This window comes from Eublepharis macularius, chromosome 12 (assembly GCF_028583425.1).
Source record: "Eublepharis macularius isolate TG4126 chromosome 12, MPM_Emac_v1.0, whole genome shotgun sequence".
Taxonomy (NCBI): domain Eukaryota; kingdom Metazoa; phylum Chordata; class Lepidosauria; order Squamata; family Eublepharidae; genus Eublepharis; species Eublepharis macularius.
The window spans coordinates 80,512,272-80,526,881 of NC_072801.1; the positions used below are offsets into that span (position 1 = coordinate 80,512,272).

A 14,610-nucleotide genomic window follows, 5' to 3' on the forward strand; every position below is an offset into this window, starting at 1 on the left:
GCTTCGCGCCGGCCACTCTGCCCATGCTCAGAGGCGCCGGGATGGCGGCCCCGCCCCGCGCTCCCGGCATGCCCTGGGCGGCCCCACGCAGGCGCAGTGCGGGCGCGATGGCGGCAGCGGCGGCCTCGTCGGGGGCGGCTCCGGCCGGGCCCGGCCCGCTGGTGCTGGAGACGCTGGCCGGGCTGGTGCGGGGCCCGGAGCCCCCCGGGGGCGAGGGCGGCGGGAGCGCGGCGCTGCCCCGCGGCCTCCCCGGCCTGGTGCGCTGCGCGCGGGACAGCGGCGGGGGCGGCGAGGCGCAGGTGGGCCCGAGGGGGGGGCCGGGCCAGGGTTGGGGGGGGGGCGCTGGGCCTGCTGGCCGTCCGGCCCCCGCCCTGACCCGCCCCCTCTCCCGCTCCCTCTCCCGCAGGCCTCGCCCGCCCTCGGCGGCCTGGTGAGCGTCAGCCACGTGCGGCTGGGCTCCCTGCAGACCCGGTGAGTGGCGGCGGCGGGGGGCGGCCGGGCGGGGCCGGGGCCGGGGCTGCAGCGGGGCCGTCCTGACCGGCTGGTCTCTCTCCCGCCCCCCCCCCCCGCAGCTTCGAGGGCCTGTGCCTGCTTTCCCTGCTGGTGACCGGCAGCAGCGCCGAGGCCTTCGGCCAGAACTGCCTGGGCTGGCTGCGGAGCCTCCAGCAGGTCATCCAGGTGAGCGGCGGGGCGGGCGCGGGCAGGGGGGTGGCGCGGGCAAGGGGCGGGCTCTGCCGCGGTGGGCGCCGCCTGGCCCCGGTCCGGCCCCGCTGCAGGCCCGCCTCAGCCGCCGTTGCTCCCGCAGTCGCAGGATCCGCCCGCCACGATGGGGCTGGCCGTGCTGGTGCTGCGCGACCTTCTGGGCTACTCCTGCCAACTCCCGGAACTGGCCCGGGACCTGGGCACCAACCACATCCCGGGGCTGCTGACCTCTCTGCTGGCGCTCAAGCCCGAGGTGAGGCTCCGGTGGCTGGGCGGGGGGGGGGGCTCAGGGCTGTGCCTGGCGACCCCTCCCCACCCAAGTGTTCATCCTCTGTCGTGTCTCTCTCCCCGCCCCCCCCCCCCCCACAACGTTTGGTTTGCTTCCAGTGCCAGATCTCTGCTTTGGAAGGAAGCAAGGCCTGCATGATGTACTATCCCCGGGCGTGTGGCTCCTTGCGAGTAAGTGCTGAACCTGCTGGCGGTGGGAGGGCGAGAAGCCCTGGGCGCTGGAGGGGGCTGTTGACTGATCTTTTTCTGCCTTCTCAGGGTAAGTTGACAACCTATTTCCTGGCTCGTGTGGATGCAGAAACACCTCATCTGCAGCAGGTAAACGTCTGGATTTTTTAATGCATGCAGTTTGGAAATGTAGCATTTTAGAACATTGTTTGATTCATTCATACTTGAGGACTTCAAGCCACTTACGTCAGTCCTCTTTTCTCGTTTTATCCACACAACAACGCCCCTGTGATGTTGACTAGGCTGAGAGAGTGGGACTGGCCCAAGATCTCCTAGTCACGGAAATGGGAACTGGGCCCCATAGGTTCTGGTTCAGCACTCTAACCGCAGCACCACGTTAACAGTCATGAGTTTTTTTTATACGTACTGCATCTTGTACGGGATATAACGAGAAGAGGGAGGGTAGTTTTGGCAAATGCTTAACTAGGTAAAACGTTCTCGATGCGCATATGATGATAAAGGGTCCACGAGTGCAAGTGCAGAGTGGTGAAACGCACCCAAAACCATTAGAGACCAAGCTTCAGAATACAATAGCAAATGAAAAGCGTTCTGTGAGCTCAGTCCATGGCCTGCTGCAACAATTCATATTATGCAGCGCAGCGCAAGAGATAAAAAAAAATCAAGGGCATTTTTACATTAGTTTCTGAACGCGTAGGTATGTTAACCATAAACATTGTGCAATTGACTACTGAGATCTTACGGCCGAAACGCATGTGGTCTGTCTTTGCGTTGGTTGTTGAACTGTATTATTATCTGTGTATGGAGAACGTTCTAGCAATTTTGAACCTAAGTACATAGCCTTCCTTTCAGGCTCTACGTTTTTAACTTGAAATTTGTGCACGCCAATAATATTTTTTTTGTATTGTTACAGGAAAAGTAATAATCCTTTTTTGTACTATATAGGGATCCAGTTACAAACTAAAACTATATTTTAGTTTGTAGTTGGACCCCGGGGTAGTTCTGGCCTCCAGGAGCCAGTGTGCTGCAGGAGGGGGGATACTGAAATTCCCTATCGGAGGTTGGCTGGGGCACAGCAGGGAGGGAGGGGTGTGTGCTCAGCCTGCCTCCTTGCTCTCCCTAGCTGGCCTGCGACTGCTACGCTCTTCTGCCCTCCCTGGGGGCCGGCTTCGCCCAGGGGCTCAAGTACACGGAATGTTGGGAGCAGCAAGTCCACTGCCTCCTGGCCACACTCCACAGCCTGCTGGGAACCCTCTACGAGGGCGCTGAAACAGGTACATGTTGCCCAGGAGGGAGCAGCAGTCCAGGTGCAGTGGTGTGTTTGGCTTCTTGCGCTGAGCTGGAGCACCGCGTGGTTTGCAGATGGAAGGTCTGCCTTGGTTGGCAGCTCCTCCTGTTCCCTGGCACTGCCTGTGCTGCGATGGGGAGGAAACAAAGCAGAGTTCCCCCTGAGAGCCAAGCCCTACAACACGCCAGCAGCCTGGGCACCCTGTGCCACACAGCGTGTTCTGGCTTTGCCTCTAGGAGGAGTGGATTTGATCACTTGAGGGGGGCGGTTAGAAGAGGAGGATCGGATTGCAGGTTAGCTCTGCTACGCAAAGAGTTCTGCGAAAGAGCAACGCCAGTCCTTTGGCATGGCTGAGGCTTAAAACGTGCCTTATGCATAGCCCTGATCCGCTGTTTGTCCATTAGTGCGCAGGTGTCATTGTCAAGTCAGATGTGTGGTGTTAATGTGCAGTCTTAATGCTCACTTGTCGGGTGCCTGTGTTTTGCAGCCAAGCCTGAATGAGAGCACTGCTAAGCTGCCTTGGATCAGGACCCTTTTCTTAACATCCGAGGTCCTGTAACTGGAGAGCAGAGGGAGCTCGCTTGCCCATGCGCAACTGCGTGCCCTACCCCTGCGCACTGCAGCCGCGAGGTGGAGGTGGTGGTGGGGGGGGGTGTCAGTTTCCTGCCTGGTTGAAAGGTGGGGGCAGGGGGACGTTTGTGCCAGTGGGGCGTAGAGCGTGCTTCCTGGTGGGGCTGGTCTCCGGTGGCGCTGCTGGACTTCTCCCGCCTCCTGCTTTTTTCAGAATCTCTCCATTACGAAGGGCGTGGAGTTGAGATTCCTCTGCCGACGCCTGAGCAGGGAGAAACCAGCTTCCTTCTCCACCTGAAGCTCCGGTTCACAGGCTTGGCAAAATGCTTGTGCAGGATGCTGAGGTAGAGCTGCTCCCCTCCCACGTCTTTGCGGCCTGTGATAGGTGCCCCCCCCCCAATACGCTTCTGTTCTTCTTTTAGTAATGAATTTCCAGCACCCGTGACGGTTCCTGTCCAAGACATCCTGGACCTCATTTGTCGCACCCTCAACGTCTCTACAAAAAACTTTGTGAGTAGCAAGGACTTGGACTAAGAGGCTTGCCCCCCCCCCCCCGGCCCGTATGAGGGAAGGGGCCCTCGCTGGGCCTCCTCCTCCTCTACCCATTCTGTGCCGTGACACCGTGTGTGTGCGTGTGTGTGTGTGAGAGCTGTGGTTTCTGGGTACCTTTTTGGGCAGTGTGCCCTGCCTCTTCGCTACCGGAATGCCAGAAAAGCCCCGTGGCAATGCCAAGGGGCTTCTGTGGGGAACTCATTGCCACTGTGTTTTGTTGGGACTTCCAGAGAGGCTGGTGGCAGAATTCCTGGAATGGTCTTCTAGGGACTTCTGCAGAAACTGGTTCGAGTCCCTGCTTGACGTCAGGTTCGTTTTAGGCAGGAGGGGCCACGTGGCCCATCCAGCCACAGCGCTCCTGTGGGCGCTTGCTTCCCTTGGCTCACCCTCCTCCACAAGGCATCCATCCGCCTTGGGCAGCACCACCGCCTTTTTCCCAGCAAGGGGGGGGGATGCTTGCAGGGAGCAGGGCAGCCATGTCACCCTCACCAAAGGCAGCCCCCCCCCCTGGTGGTTTGCTGGGCAAACGGGAGGCCTGGGTTTGATTCCCGGTAAGGGGGGTGCTGGCCAGTAGGCAGAGCCCACCTTCTGCCCAGCAACAGGCCAAGCAACAAGGGAGCAGGAGGCAGAGGCCAGACTGGAGCCCTCGACTCTCTCTCTCAGAAGCAGTTCTCTAGTGAAGGGCAGCAGAGAGCATCAAGCTTCACTGCCATAGGCACCAGCCACATGGAGCAGGGCCAGGGGCACCGCAGAGACAAGCCCGGTATAGGGGAAGAACGTAGGAATCACATGCCCCCACGGCTCCTGGATGGCTTCCCACAAACCGGAGGTGCCACCTGTTCAAATTGACTGCCCCCCCCCCACGCTTCCCCTTCATTTTAACTGCAGAGCCCCCCGATTCCATCCAGCCTCGCCTGAGCCCCCCCTTGCCCCCCCCACGAGTGCTTGGGAACAAGAAGGGGTGGGATGGAAGACTGACCTGTCAAGCCAACACCAAACAGAGACCCATTTGTGGGACAGCATCAGGGGACGGGCTGCCCACTTCCTGTGTCTAGTGAGGCTCCCGTGACTCTGCCAGCTGCAGTAATGGGAGCCTAGTCGGTGGTGGCACAGGCTAGAGGGAGGGATGGTGCCAGCGGCGCGTCGTGTTGATGCCATGGTGCTGGGTTGCCAGCACGGTGCCCCCCCCCCCCCGTCGGTTTCGCAGTCACTTACTGCTAGCAGCGGGGATTGGGGGAGTCCGGACTGCGGAGGTGGTACGTAGGGCAGTCAGAGGGGTTAGGAGGAGGCGGCAGTAGGACGCCCCGCCCTGTCCCCCTTGCTGAGTTGTGTGGGGAGCATTGGGCTTCCGCTGGTCCTCCCTGTCTGGGGGCTCTTTGGGCTCCCCGGCCGGAGACGGAACAGTTGTAAAGGTTCTGAGCAGAGCATCGTAGCATCGGGCCCAGACAGTCAGAATGTTGGTTCTCTGCGTGGGCTCCTTGTAGCTTCCCACCACCCAAGGGCAAAGGGCTTCAGGCCCCGAGGGTGCTGGGCCTGAGCCTCATGCGTGGGCCCTGGTGACCTGCGGTTGGGGGTTAACGCAGTGGGTCTGTGGGGCATGTGCAATTGATCGCTGGTTTGGTCGTCCCCCTAAGCGGCTTGGGGGCTGGGGGGAGGTGTAAGGGAGCAGTTGCTTTTTTCCTAGGCATCCGTTCCCGGAGGAACTGGCCTGAGCTCTGCCAGTGTTTCGCAGGGTGTATCCAGGGCAGAAGGTGCCTGGGGAGGGAAGCCCTGTGCTGGCAACGGCGTGCCCTGATGTCAGTGTTAGTTTTGCGCTGGGCCGTCAGTCTGGCTTGTGGGTGACGTGTTTCCAGGACATGCTGGTGTAGCGTTTGTCATCCAAAGCCCTTAGGGGCTGCGGTTGAGGAAGGCGTGGTCTGTGTAGTCTACTTGTGCTCAGAATGCTGCTGGAGGAGGGAGGGCAGGTGCTGTCTTCACAGTGCAGGGTTCTGCTGCTGACCCCCCCCCCCCCTTTTCCCGGCTTTTTCAGGGCTGGTTTGGTGATGGCCCTTTGCGAATGCTGCTTCTGCCCGCAGTCCACCTGGAGATCTTGGACTTGCTTTCTGCTCTCATTTTGGCGTGAGTGGGGGGGGGCTGTGGGTTGAGGGGATCCCCCCCCCCCATTTGAATGTTTGTATCTGACCCCAGCCCTCTTACTGTCCCTGTCTTGCAGGTGTGGCCCTCGGCTGGTGCGCTTTGGGGGAATTCTTTGCCGCCTGTTCCCACAGGTGCTGACTTCCTGGAGTGCTGGGCGGGACCTGCTACTTCCTGGACAGGAGCGCCCTTACAGGTTTGTGGGAAGCCAGTGGAACTGGGGTGGGGAGGGAGAAAGGTAACCTGGACAGGCAGGTAACGTTTGGTTCAGTGCCTGGGTGGTGGGGTGGGCTCCGTGTCGCTGGCACTTGCAGGCCAGAGTTAACTGTGACTTGCTGCCTTGGTCCTCAGTGCAGTGCGGACTCGACTTTACCAGGTGCTGGATCTCTGGGTGCAGGTGGCTGGAGCAGCTTCCGGCATCCTGCAAGGACACAAACCTCGCAGTGAGGCTCTCCTGGGCCATTTGATTGCTGATGTCAGCCCCCCGAGTGAGACACTGAAGGTGAGCTCTGCTGCCCTTCCCCGCTAGCATCCAGGTATCCTCCACCTCGCCCAGTCTGGTGCTTGATTTTGTCTCTCCTCCTTCTCTGCAGTTGCAGGAGGGCTGCCCTGGGCCTGATGGGAAGCCCAGTGCCGCCAAGAGACCCAGGTTGTCTGATCTGGGGAGCTTGGGGTCTGTGCATCGCAAGTATGATCCCCAGGCCAACAGCGACGTGTGCCTGGCGGCCCTGCAAGGTAAAAGCCAGACATCAGCTTAAAGCCACCCAGGCAACGGCAGGCCTTCCGGTGGGGGCTGCTTTCGAAGAGCATGCAGAAACGGTCGCTGATGGTGAATGCCGTGGTCTTGAGCAGCAGCTGATGCCAGCAGAAGGCCCTCCCAGTGGCTGCCCGTCTGGGTCTGGCTCTGGCCCCCAAACACTTGCGGGGTGGCATGTGGAACCCTGGCATTGTCCTGGACAGCCTTCTGCACGGCGCCCTTCTCTGCCTGAGCATGGCCCACAAGAGATCAGGCCCTTAGGCTAAAAAGGGAGCTTGTTTCACGGGGCCTGCCCCTGCCCCTCTCCTCTCCCTCGTCTCCAGTGGCTTAATGGGGGTCCTAGGCAGAGATGCAGGGGAAGGGTGAGGAGAGTGAAGCTCGCTGACTCCCCCTTCCAGTCCCCTCTGGCTTCATCAAAGCTTTCTCTCCCCTCTTCCGCCAGGCCTGAGCCGCACCGTCCTGCTCAGTGGCAGCCTTCTGAAGGACCAAGCCCACAAGGTGAGTGGGCTTCAGGCAAGGGCGCCTGGTGCTGGACTGCCCATTAGAGGGCCTGGTGGTCGTGCCTCATGCTGGATGGCCCCAGGGGGCCTGTGCGGTGGCTCTGGCTCCTCTTTGCCTTTGGGTGCTGGGAGGGTGGAAGGCAACTCTGCACATGGTCAAAGTCACAGGCTTCGTTAGTGAGTCCACCTCTTTCGGGGCTGACCTCTGAGTCACCAGCTTGGGTCCCTTGATTGCCTCCTTCCAAGATGGCCTATCTACCTCTGTTCCATGTGCTCGGCCTGGCAGGGAGGGGAAACCCTGGGGACTGTGGGGAGGGGAGGGGGGAGTTTGCTGGAGGTGCCACAGAGCTGCATTCGCTTCCTCTTTCGACGTTTCTGCCAGAGACTGCAGGAGCTGGTCATCCCTCTGCTGATCCGATTGAGCCAGGCCGACGCCTTCCCTGGCTCTCCGTACTCGAGTGCCTGCTGCCGACAGGAGCTCTACCGCCTGCTGTTGGCCTTGGTGTTGGCACCGGCTCCCTCCTGCCCCCCTCCTCTGCATTGCGCTCTCCGGCTGCTGAGCCAGGGCCGTGCAGATGCCAGCCTCCAGGTGAGCCTTGCTGCTGCTGCAGGGGGGCCTGCGGGGGCCCTGTCGCGCCCCTTCTCTGCCCCTGCCGTTGTTCAGAGACCGCTCTCCTGACAGCAGGCGTGTCTTCCTCCCCAGGTTTCTTCGTTCTGTGCGGAGGCCTTGGTGGTCTGCAGCTCCCTTCTGCACCCCCGGGTGCCGTCCTTGCAGCTCCCTTTGGCAGGGCCCTCTGGACCACACCCCAGCTCCTCTGAGATCTCGCCTGCCACGGCCTCCCCGTTCCGCCCAACCCCCCCTCTGCCTTTTCCTGCTGCCAGGCTCCCGCCTCCCGCCTCCCCTTCTGCGCCCCCCTCTGTGGCCACCTCTGCCAACTCCCTGGGGCTGCCTCTGCCCAGCCTGAATTTGGGCCAGCTGCCCCCCCGCCTAACCCCTGAGGAGCCCCCCCTTCCCCCCTCCCCCGGCACAGCAGAAGCCGCAGCCTTGGCGGCAGGAGTCAGGATGCGGCGCCCGATCTTTATCCACTACGACAAGGAGGAGGAGGAGGATGTGGAGCTGTCTCTGGAGAGTGACTCTGACGACAGTGTTGTCATTGTGCCCAAGGGGCAGCTGGGGAAAGTTGTCAACAACACGAGTGCGGCAGCGGTGGCGGCGGCCCCTGCTCCTCCTGCCCCCCTGCCCTTGCCTCTGGCCCCTCCCCCTGCCGCCCCTGCCTCCCCCCCGCCCGTCTCGGAGGAGGGCCCTGCCGAGCCGGCTGCGCCTCTTCCCCAGGGGCCCCCGCCTCCTCCCCCAGCAGCGGTGGTGTTGCCGCCTTCCCCCGCCCCTGTGGCGAATGATGCCGTGCTGCCTGCCTTGGTTGAGGAGGGCCCCCCCACAGTCATCAACATCAACAGCAGTGAGGAGGAGGACGAGGAGGAGGAGGAGGACGAGGAGGAGGAAGACTTCCCAGAGGATGAGGACTACTTTGACGAAGAGGAGGTGGGTGGGTGGCTGGGGGCCTCCTCTTGGCCGCCACTTATGCGGTGTGCTCATGTCCTGAGATCTCTCCAGAACTTGGAATTCTGGGAAGATGCACGTGGTTTTATTCCCACAGAAGCTTCCTGTGTGTGTGTGTGGTGTGTGGTGTGTGTGTGTGCGTGTGCGCCTGCCCCTGCCCCTGCAGATGCACGTCGTGGTCCTCGCTAGACGTTCGTCCTCTTGCCTCTGATGAAGCAAGCAGGCTCTTGCCTACGGAGGCTTTTTCTGGGGCAGAGCGGACTCTTCTTTTGGTGCTGCAACCAACCAGCGCAGCTTCCTTGGCTAGGCCGGTCTGCTGCTGAGGGCCTTTCCGAGCAGCCTCTTGCTTCAGCAACTGGCCCCTGAGCTTTTGGGAAGGCTGCGGAGGGGTGGGGGGGGGAAGACGGGGGATGCCCGCAGGTGCGGTGAGGGTTCTCTGGGAATGAAGGCCCCTGCCTCTTCATTGCTTGCCAGGAAGAAGAGTTTGAGGAGGAGGAGGAGGAGGAGGAAGAGTTTGAAGGAGAACTGGACGAGGAGGAGGAGGGAGAGTTGGATGAGGAGGAGCTGGAGGAGCTGGGTGAAGAGGAGGAGGAGGAGTTTGATGAAGAAGAAGAGGAGGAAGGGCTGACAGAAGAGGAGGAGGAGGAAGAGGAGGAAGGCCTGACGGAGGAGGAGGAGGAGGGGCTGCCGCCCACATTGCTACCGCCCAGGAACAACGAGGAGCCCCCTGAGCTGCTGCCGCCAGTGATTGAAGAGGCCCCCAAGCTGGTGGGAGAGGAAGAAGGAGCGGCAGGGCTTCTTATGGAGGTCGATGAGGAAGCCTTCCACCCACCCGAGGCGGCCGTGGCGGAAGAGCTGGCCTCGTCCCCTGCTGAAGCACCGCCTGTGCCCCCCCTCTTGCTGCCCGGCACCCCTGCCCTCCCGCTGCCCTCCACTCAGGAGGCACCCCCTCCACGGGCTGCCTCCGTTGAGCGGGAGGAGAAGCCCTGTCAGGAGGAAGAGGAAGGCGGCCCCCCAGACGGGGTGGCTCTGGCAGCCTCCTCTCCCGGGGCAGCGGCAGCAGAGGAGGCAGCAGCCCCGGAGGGCCACGCTGGAGATGCGGGAGAGGGGTCTTCGGAGGCAGGGCCCCTGCAGGGAGAGTCGGAGAAGCTGTCGCTGGCAGAGCAGGAGGTTGTGGAGGTGAAAGAGGAGGTGAGGTGGGAGGAGGGCCGGGGTGCTGCACCCCCCCCCCCCCGAAGGCTTGGGAGGGGCGGGGGCTGAGGTGGTCTCCTGCCAAACCCTGAGCCCGAGGGAAGCACCTCGGCTGCCCCTACTCTGTGCAGCCGGTGCTCCAGGTCCTGAGGGGAATGGCGTGTCCGTGATTCAGTAGGTGCGGGAAATGAAACGTGCAGCGTCCAGATTTCTTAATCCAGTGAAAGCCTGGGAGCTCAGAGCACTGGGCACAGCAAGGGGTGCTCATACCCCCAGATGCCGTTCACTGGGCAACTGCAACTGATGCCACCGGGAGGCAGCTGTGAAGTTCCTGCATTGTGCAGGGGTTTGGACTGATTGGCCCTGCAAGCCCCTTCCTATTCTATGATTCCACCGGGTCTGTCAGGGTAGCGTGTGGCCCACACGGGGACAGAGAGCTGCCCAAGCGAGTGCCAGTTTAGGTGGCTTTGGGTCTTCTGGGAGAGTGGCGAGGCTGCTTTTACCCAGGCGAGGCTTCCCAGGTGGCAGCTCAGCCACGGAGCAGGAGGCCTCCGTTCTGAGACACACGGAACATTTGCTGTGCATCTGGGAATGGGTTAGGGTTTTTGTTCCTGCACTAAATAGGAAGTGGAGAGAGACCCCCCCTCTCAGTATTAAGAAGTCAGGGGCACTCAGTGAAGTTAATGGCAGCAGAGAAATGATGGAATTTTCCTACCACACTCAATTAACTTTTGGAATTTGCCACTGTAAGGTGTAAAAATGGCTTCAGTGCAGGGTGGATAAAAATCAATGATTTTTTTAAAAAAATCAAAAAAATCGATTTTTTTAATTTAAATCGGATTTTTTTGATTTAAATGCTTTTTGAGGAAAATATATTACCATCCAAAGGTTATTCCATCATGAAATAAAGATTAGTTTTTAATTATGTAGAATAAGGCTGTATACGTTTAATTTTTTTGGTAAATAAATTCCATTAATCCATTCACAATGTCATGCTCTTCCAGAGGTTTTTGTAAGATTATTGGGCAGTTTCTCTGCCTACAAGATATTATCACAGATGCTTGGTTTTGCAGTTCTCAAAACTGAATTTGTGTCAGCTCAGCAGAGATCACATGCCTCTTCTTCACAGCAAAAATGTTATAACATGAACAGAGTTGAGAAAAAGACCTTAATCCTATTCTACAAACCTATGAAGACAGAATCAACCCCTCCAGTGCTAAGTTTCAAGAAGTTCAGTGAATAGAAGCAATATTTTTCTGATTGTTTGGAGTGGAATAGATCTGCACAAGAAGAAACTAAGTGTGAGGAGGGAGGGGCAAGCAGTACAAAATGAAAGTGAAACTTTTTGAGCACAATACTGCACAAGTCTTTGGATCTTTTGTGTGTATGACCTGAGGTTTATCACATTCTTTCCTTGGAGGAAAAAACCTATAATGGCAGCAGGCCGTAAAAGAGACCCAGTTTGGGAATACTGTAATGAAGTTCCTTTACCTATCGGTAAGGCAGGCATCTACTTGCATATTAAAGTTATACCAGCAAGAATTAGTCTTTATGTAGAAAACTATGATTTAAATCAAGCCTTACTGACTAGTGATTTAAATTGTGATTTAAATCAGTTTGATTTAAATCAAATCCACCCTGCTTCAGTGCTCATAGGAGAGATCTGTTCGTCGTCGTCAGCTATGGCAGCATAATAAAACCTCTGTGTTCAGAGGCAGTGTACCTTCAGCGGTTGCTGGGAGGCAGCCATTGGGAAGGGCCATTGCCTTCATGCCCTGCCTGCCTCCCTCGGGCATGGGGTTGACCGTATGAAGCTGCCTTGAGTTCAGCCCAACTCTTGGCCTACCCAGCCTGGGGGTGGCTCTCCGGGGCTGAAGCAGAGGCCGTTATGAATGACCTGGAGGGGCTGCTTGGGATTGGACCGGGGACCTTCTGCATGCCACAGAGGTGCTCTGCCAGTGAGCCATGCGTAGCCCTTACTGTGGGTGACCTCATTTGGCAGCAAACGTTGGACATTTTGTCCTCCCAATTGGGCTGCTGCTGTGAAAGCTGGGGGTGTTGCTCCTGGATGACCTGCACATTCTCCCCTCCTTCACCCAGGCAACGACGACAGACGAGACGGAAGCCATGTTGGCTGACTTTGTGGACTGCCCACCGGACGAGGAGAAGATGCTCCTGGAGCCCGGCTCCTGACTGAGAAGAGAAGCAGCATCATGGCGGGAGGTTGGACTTAAAAGCGTGTTTTGTTATTGGGGGAAATGCATTTTGTACGAATTGAAAAGTTCAATAAACGTCTTTGATTTGGTGTTTTGGTATGTGGGGATTTGTATGAGTGAGTTTCTTTAGCAGGCTTAGAGGAGGGGGCAGCGCCCTGCTTGGCCTCAAGGCAGGGAGGGTGTTGGGGTAGGGCTGGGCTAAGATGGGCGTGCCCCATAGGGCCTCCAGAGGCTTGGGGGCTGAGAGTAAGAAAGGCACTGCTGAAGGGGTGTTGGGCCAGCCTCTTGTATGGCCTTCGTTCCTTTCATTCATTCCCCAGTTTAGAGTGGGCTTTTGCCTGGTGCGTAGGGGATTGAATGAGTTGTGGTGATTCGCTGATGCCCAGGAAAACAGGCTGTGAATCTCCAGTAAACGCTTATTGGCCCCCTCGCTGGTTGTGTATGCACATTTTTATTTTAGCGTTAAATATTTATGTATAAATTTTAAGCATTGTTTTACTCTCTAATTTTTTAAAATGTTTGTTCAGCCCCTGGGGCACCCTATTTGGGGGGAAAGACAGTGTATAAGTGTTCTAAATAAATAATCTAAATTGGAATTAAGGCATCAAGGCATATAAGGCCTAACTCTAAATATCTTCACGTAACAGTATATTATTGAAATCAGCTATATTGTGAGGGAGGGTGCACGTGTAATTTCTTGATGACAAACTAAAAATCTGTGTGGCCGTGTCCTTTCTGCAAAAACAACGGGATGAAAGGTACGTCTATATGTGCAGTCCTGATGTAAGGTCAGATGGAGTGAACACCAATGCCCAAGAGCCCATGTGCATAAATGTCCCACACCCAGAATTCACCCCAATATGTCGACCATTTGTGAATCGGGCAAGGGGGGGCCAGAGTTGATCCATCCACCCCAAGCACAGAGGAGTTTATTCCTCACATGCTGATGGCTCTGGCCAAAACAGGACAATGGTTTAGTAGCTAATAGTTTATTTATTAAATTGTATGCCAGTATAATTACAGAATAATTACAGTTATAGGTGCTAGAATGTTGCACCTCAAAGGACATCTGAAACCAGTCCGCACCCCAAGATATAAGGGCAGGCGGACTCATATTCTAGCTGTATCTGAAGAAGTGAGCTGTGAGTCACGAAAGTTACTACCCTACCACAAATTTCGTTCATCTTATAGAGGTGCTACTGGACTCCTGTTGCCCTTTTTCATTGTACCCGTGTTCTGCCTGAATGCTCCAATCCTGATGGCTGGAAATGCCGTGCCTATTCAACCTTATATGAAGTGCAGTCCTGCGGAGGGCCAGCGGGTCGGAGTATGCAGTCCGGATCTGGGATTTGGGAAAAAAGCTGGATTTTTGCCAGTCTGTCTAGATCTTCCCTGAATCAGAGAATCAAGGGTCCAATCCGGGTAAATCCAGGAAATGAGACTTCAGCCTCTGGCTGGCTCCTTCCTCTGCTTCTGCTCCTTAAAAAAAAAACCTGGAGGGAGGGAGGGAGCATGAGGCAGGGAGAGGCGTGCGAGTGGCCCGTTGGTCAGGGCCTCTCCTTGTCTGCCCGGCATCTGGGTGAGAGTTGGTTCAGTTGGGCTCAGCTGCAACAGTGCCCCTGGCTGCAGTTCGGTTTGGGTGGAAATCTCTGTTTTGATGTGATTCTCTGGTTTGATGTTGATCCCCTTGATGCTCTTCTGAGAGCCAGCTTGGAAATGTTTCCCACATAGAAAACAACGGAGAGTAGCTGGGCAGCTTGTCCAGGGGCATTTGGGTTTTGAGGGGACTTCACTTTGGTTCTGTTGGACTTTCTCCGGGTTGGTGTTGCATTTGGGAGTGTGTCTTTGGCCACTGGCAGTCTTGCCTGTGTGTGTTTCTGCCTGAATAACAACGTTCGATTTATATGCCGCCCTTCAGGACAACTTAATGCCCACTCAGAGCGGTTTACAAAATTATCCCCACAACAATCACCCTGTGAGGTGGGTGGGGCTGAGAGGGCTCTGAGAGAGCCATGACTGACGCAAGGTCACCCAGCTGGCTTCAAGGGCAGGAGTGGGGAATCAAACCCGGCTCTCCAGATTAGAGTCCTGCTGCTTTTAACCACTACACCAAACTGGCTTCTTTGAAACGTTTCCCCCATTTATTTGTTGATTTGATTCATTAGCCCACTCTCCTTGCAAGCAGGCTCAGGCCAGATGACAATGTAATATATATATAATAAAACATATAATAAAACAGTAACATTAGATAAATATTATTAAAACATTATAAAACATAGGGCAGCACACCATGCATCCCACATCTCAGTTCTCAGATATCTTCAGGGTCCACTGGGCAGGATGGCCAAAAGCTAATTATTACAGGGTCAGGTCACTCACACACACACACACACTGATCTGCCTCAACCACCATAAGCCTGGCTGTGTAAGTCCTACTGAGACCCGGAGCTGAGGATCTTTCCTGGATTTTGTCATATATGGGTATAGAGATTTTGAGCCAGTGGTGGATGGCTGTGGTTAAACGGCTACGGGTGAATAAACTGAAACTGAACCTTGACAAAAGTTAGGAGATGCTGGTAGAGAAGGCTGGGATCTGAAAGGGCTTTGTGTTCCCCATCTTCAGTGTTGTTCAGATGACCTTCGCTGACTCAGGGGCTTGGTGGTGGTGG

General features: G+C 57.0%; 1 protein-coding gene across 2 annotated transcripts; it reads left to right on the plus strand.

Moving 5' to 3' along the window:
* Positions 1-98: 98 nt before the first annotated feature.
* PELP1 (proline, glutamate and leucine rich protein 1) lies at positions 99-12,040 on the plus strand. 2 transcript variants are annotated; one of them, XM_054993165.1, is made up of 18 exons: positions 99-299; positions 407-471; positions 573-678; positions 806-955; positions 1,090-1,161; positions 1,249-1,308; positions 2,300-2,450; positions 3,249-3,378; positions 3,457-3,544; positions 5,616-5,704; positions 5,799-5,915; positions 6,071-6,221; positions 6,313-6,454; positions 6,919-6,974; positions 7,359-7,565; positions 7,680-8,516; positions 9,009-9,725; positions 11,826-12,040. In XM_054993165.1, exons 1-18 carry the CDS (start codon positions 108-110, stop codon positions 11,916-11,918), a joined length of 3,423 nt encoding a protein of 1,140 aa, XP_054849140.1. In that variant the 5' UTR covers positions 99-107; the 3' UTR covers positions 11,919-12,040. The 2 variants fall into 2 exon arrangements, with proteins under 2 accessions (XP_054849140.1, XP_054849139.1); XM_054993164.1 differs by having other exon boundaries at positions 108-299; positions 9,009-9,713.
* The last annotated feature ends 2,570 nt before the right edge of the window (positions 12,041-14,610 follow it).

Excerpts from the sequence above, each read along its gene's own strand:
- PELP1 (XM_054993165.1), top strand. The coding sequence starts at position 108 with ATGGCGGCAGCGGCGGCCTCGTCGGGGGCGGCTCCGGCCGGGCCCGGC. Across the intron at positions 3,545-5,615 it reads ACGTCTCTACAAAAAACTTT|GGCTGGTTTGGTGATGGCCC; the intron begins GTGAGTAGCAAG and ends CGGCTTTTTCAG. Across the intron at positions 5,916-6,070 it reads GGACAGGAGCGCCCTTACAG|TGCAGTGCGGACTCGACTTT; the intron begins GTTTGTGGGAAG and ends CTTGGTCCTCAG.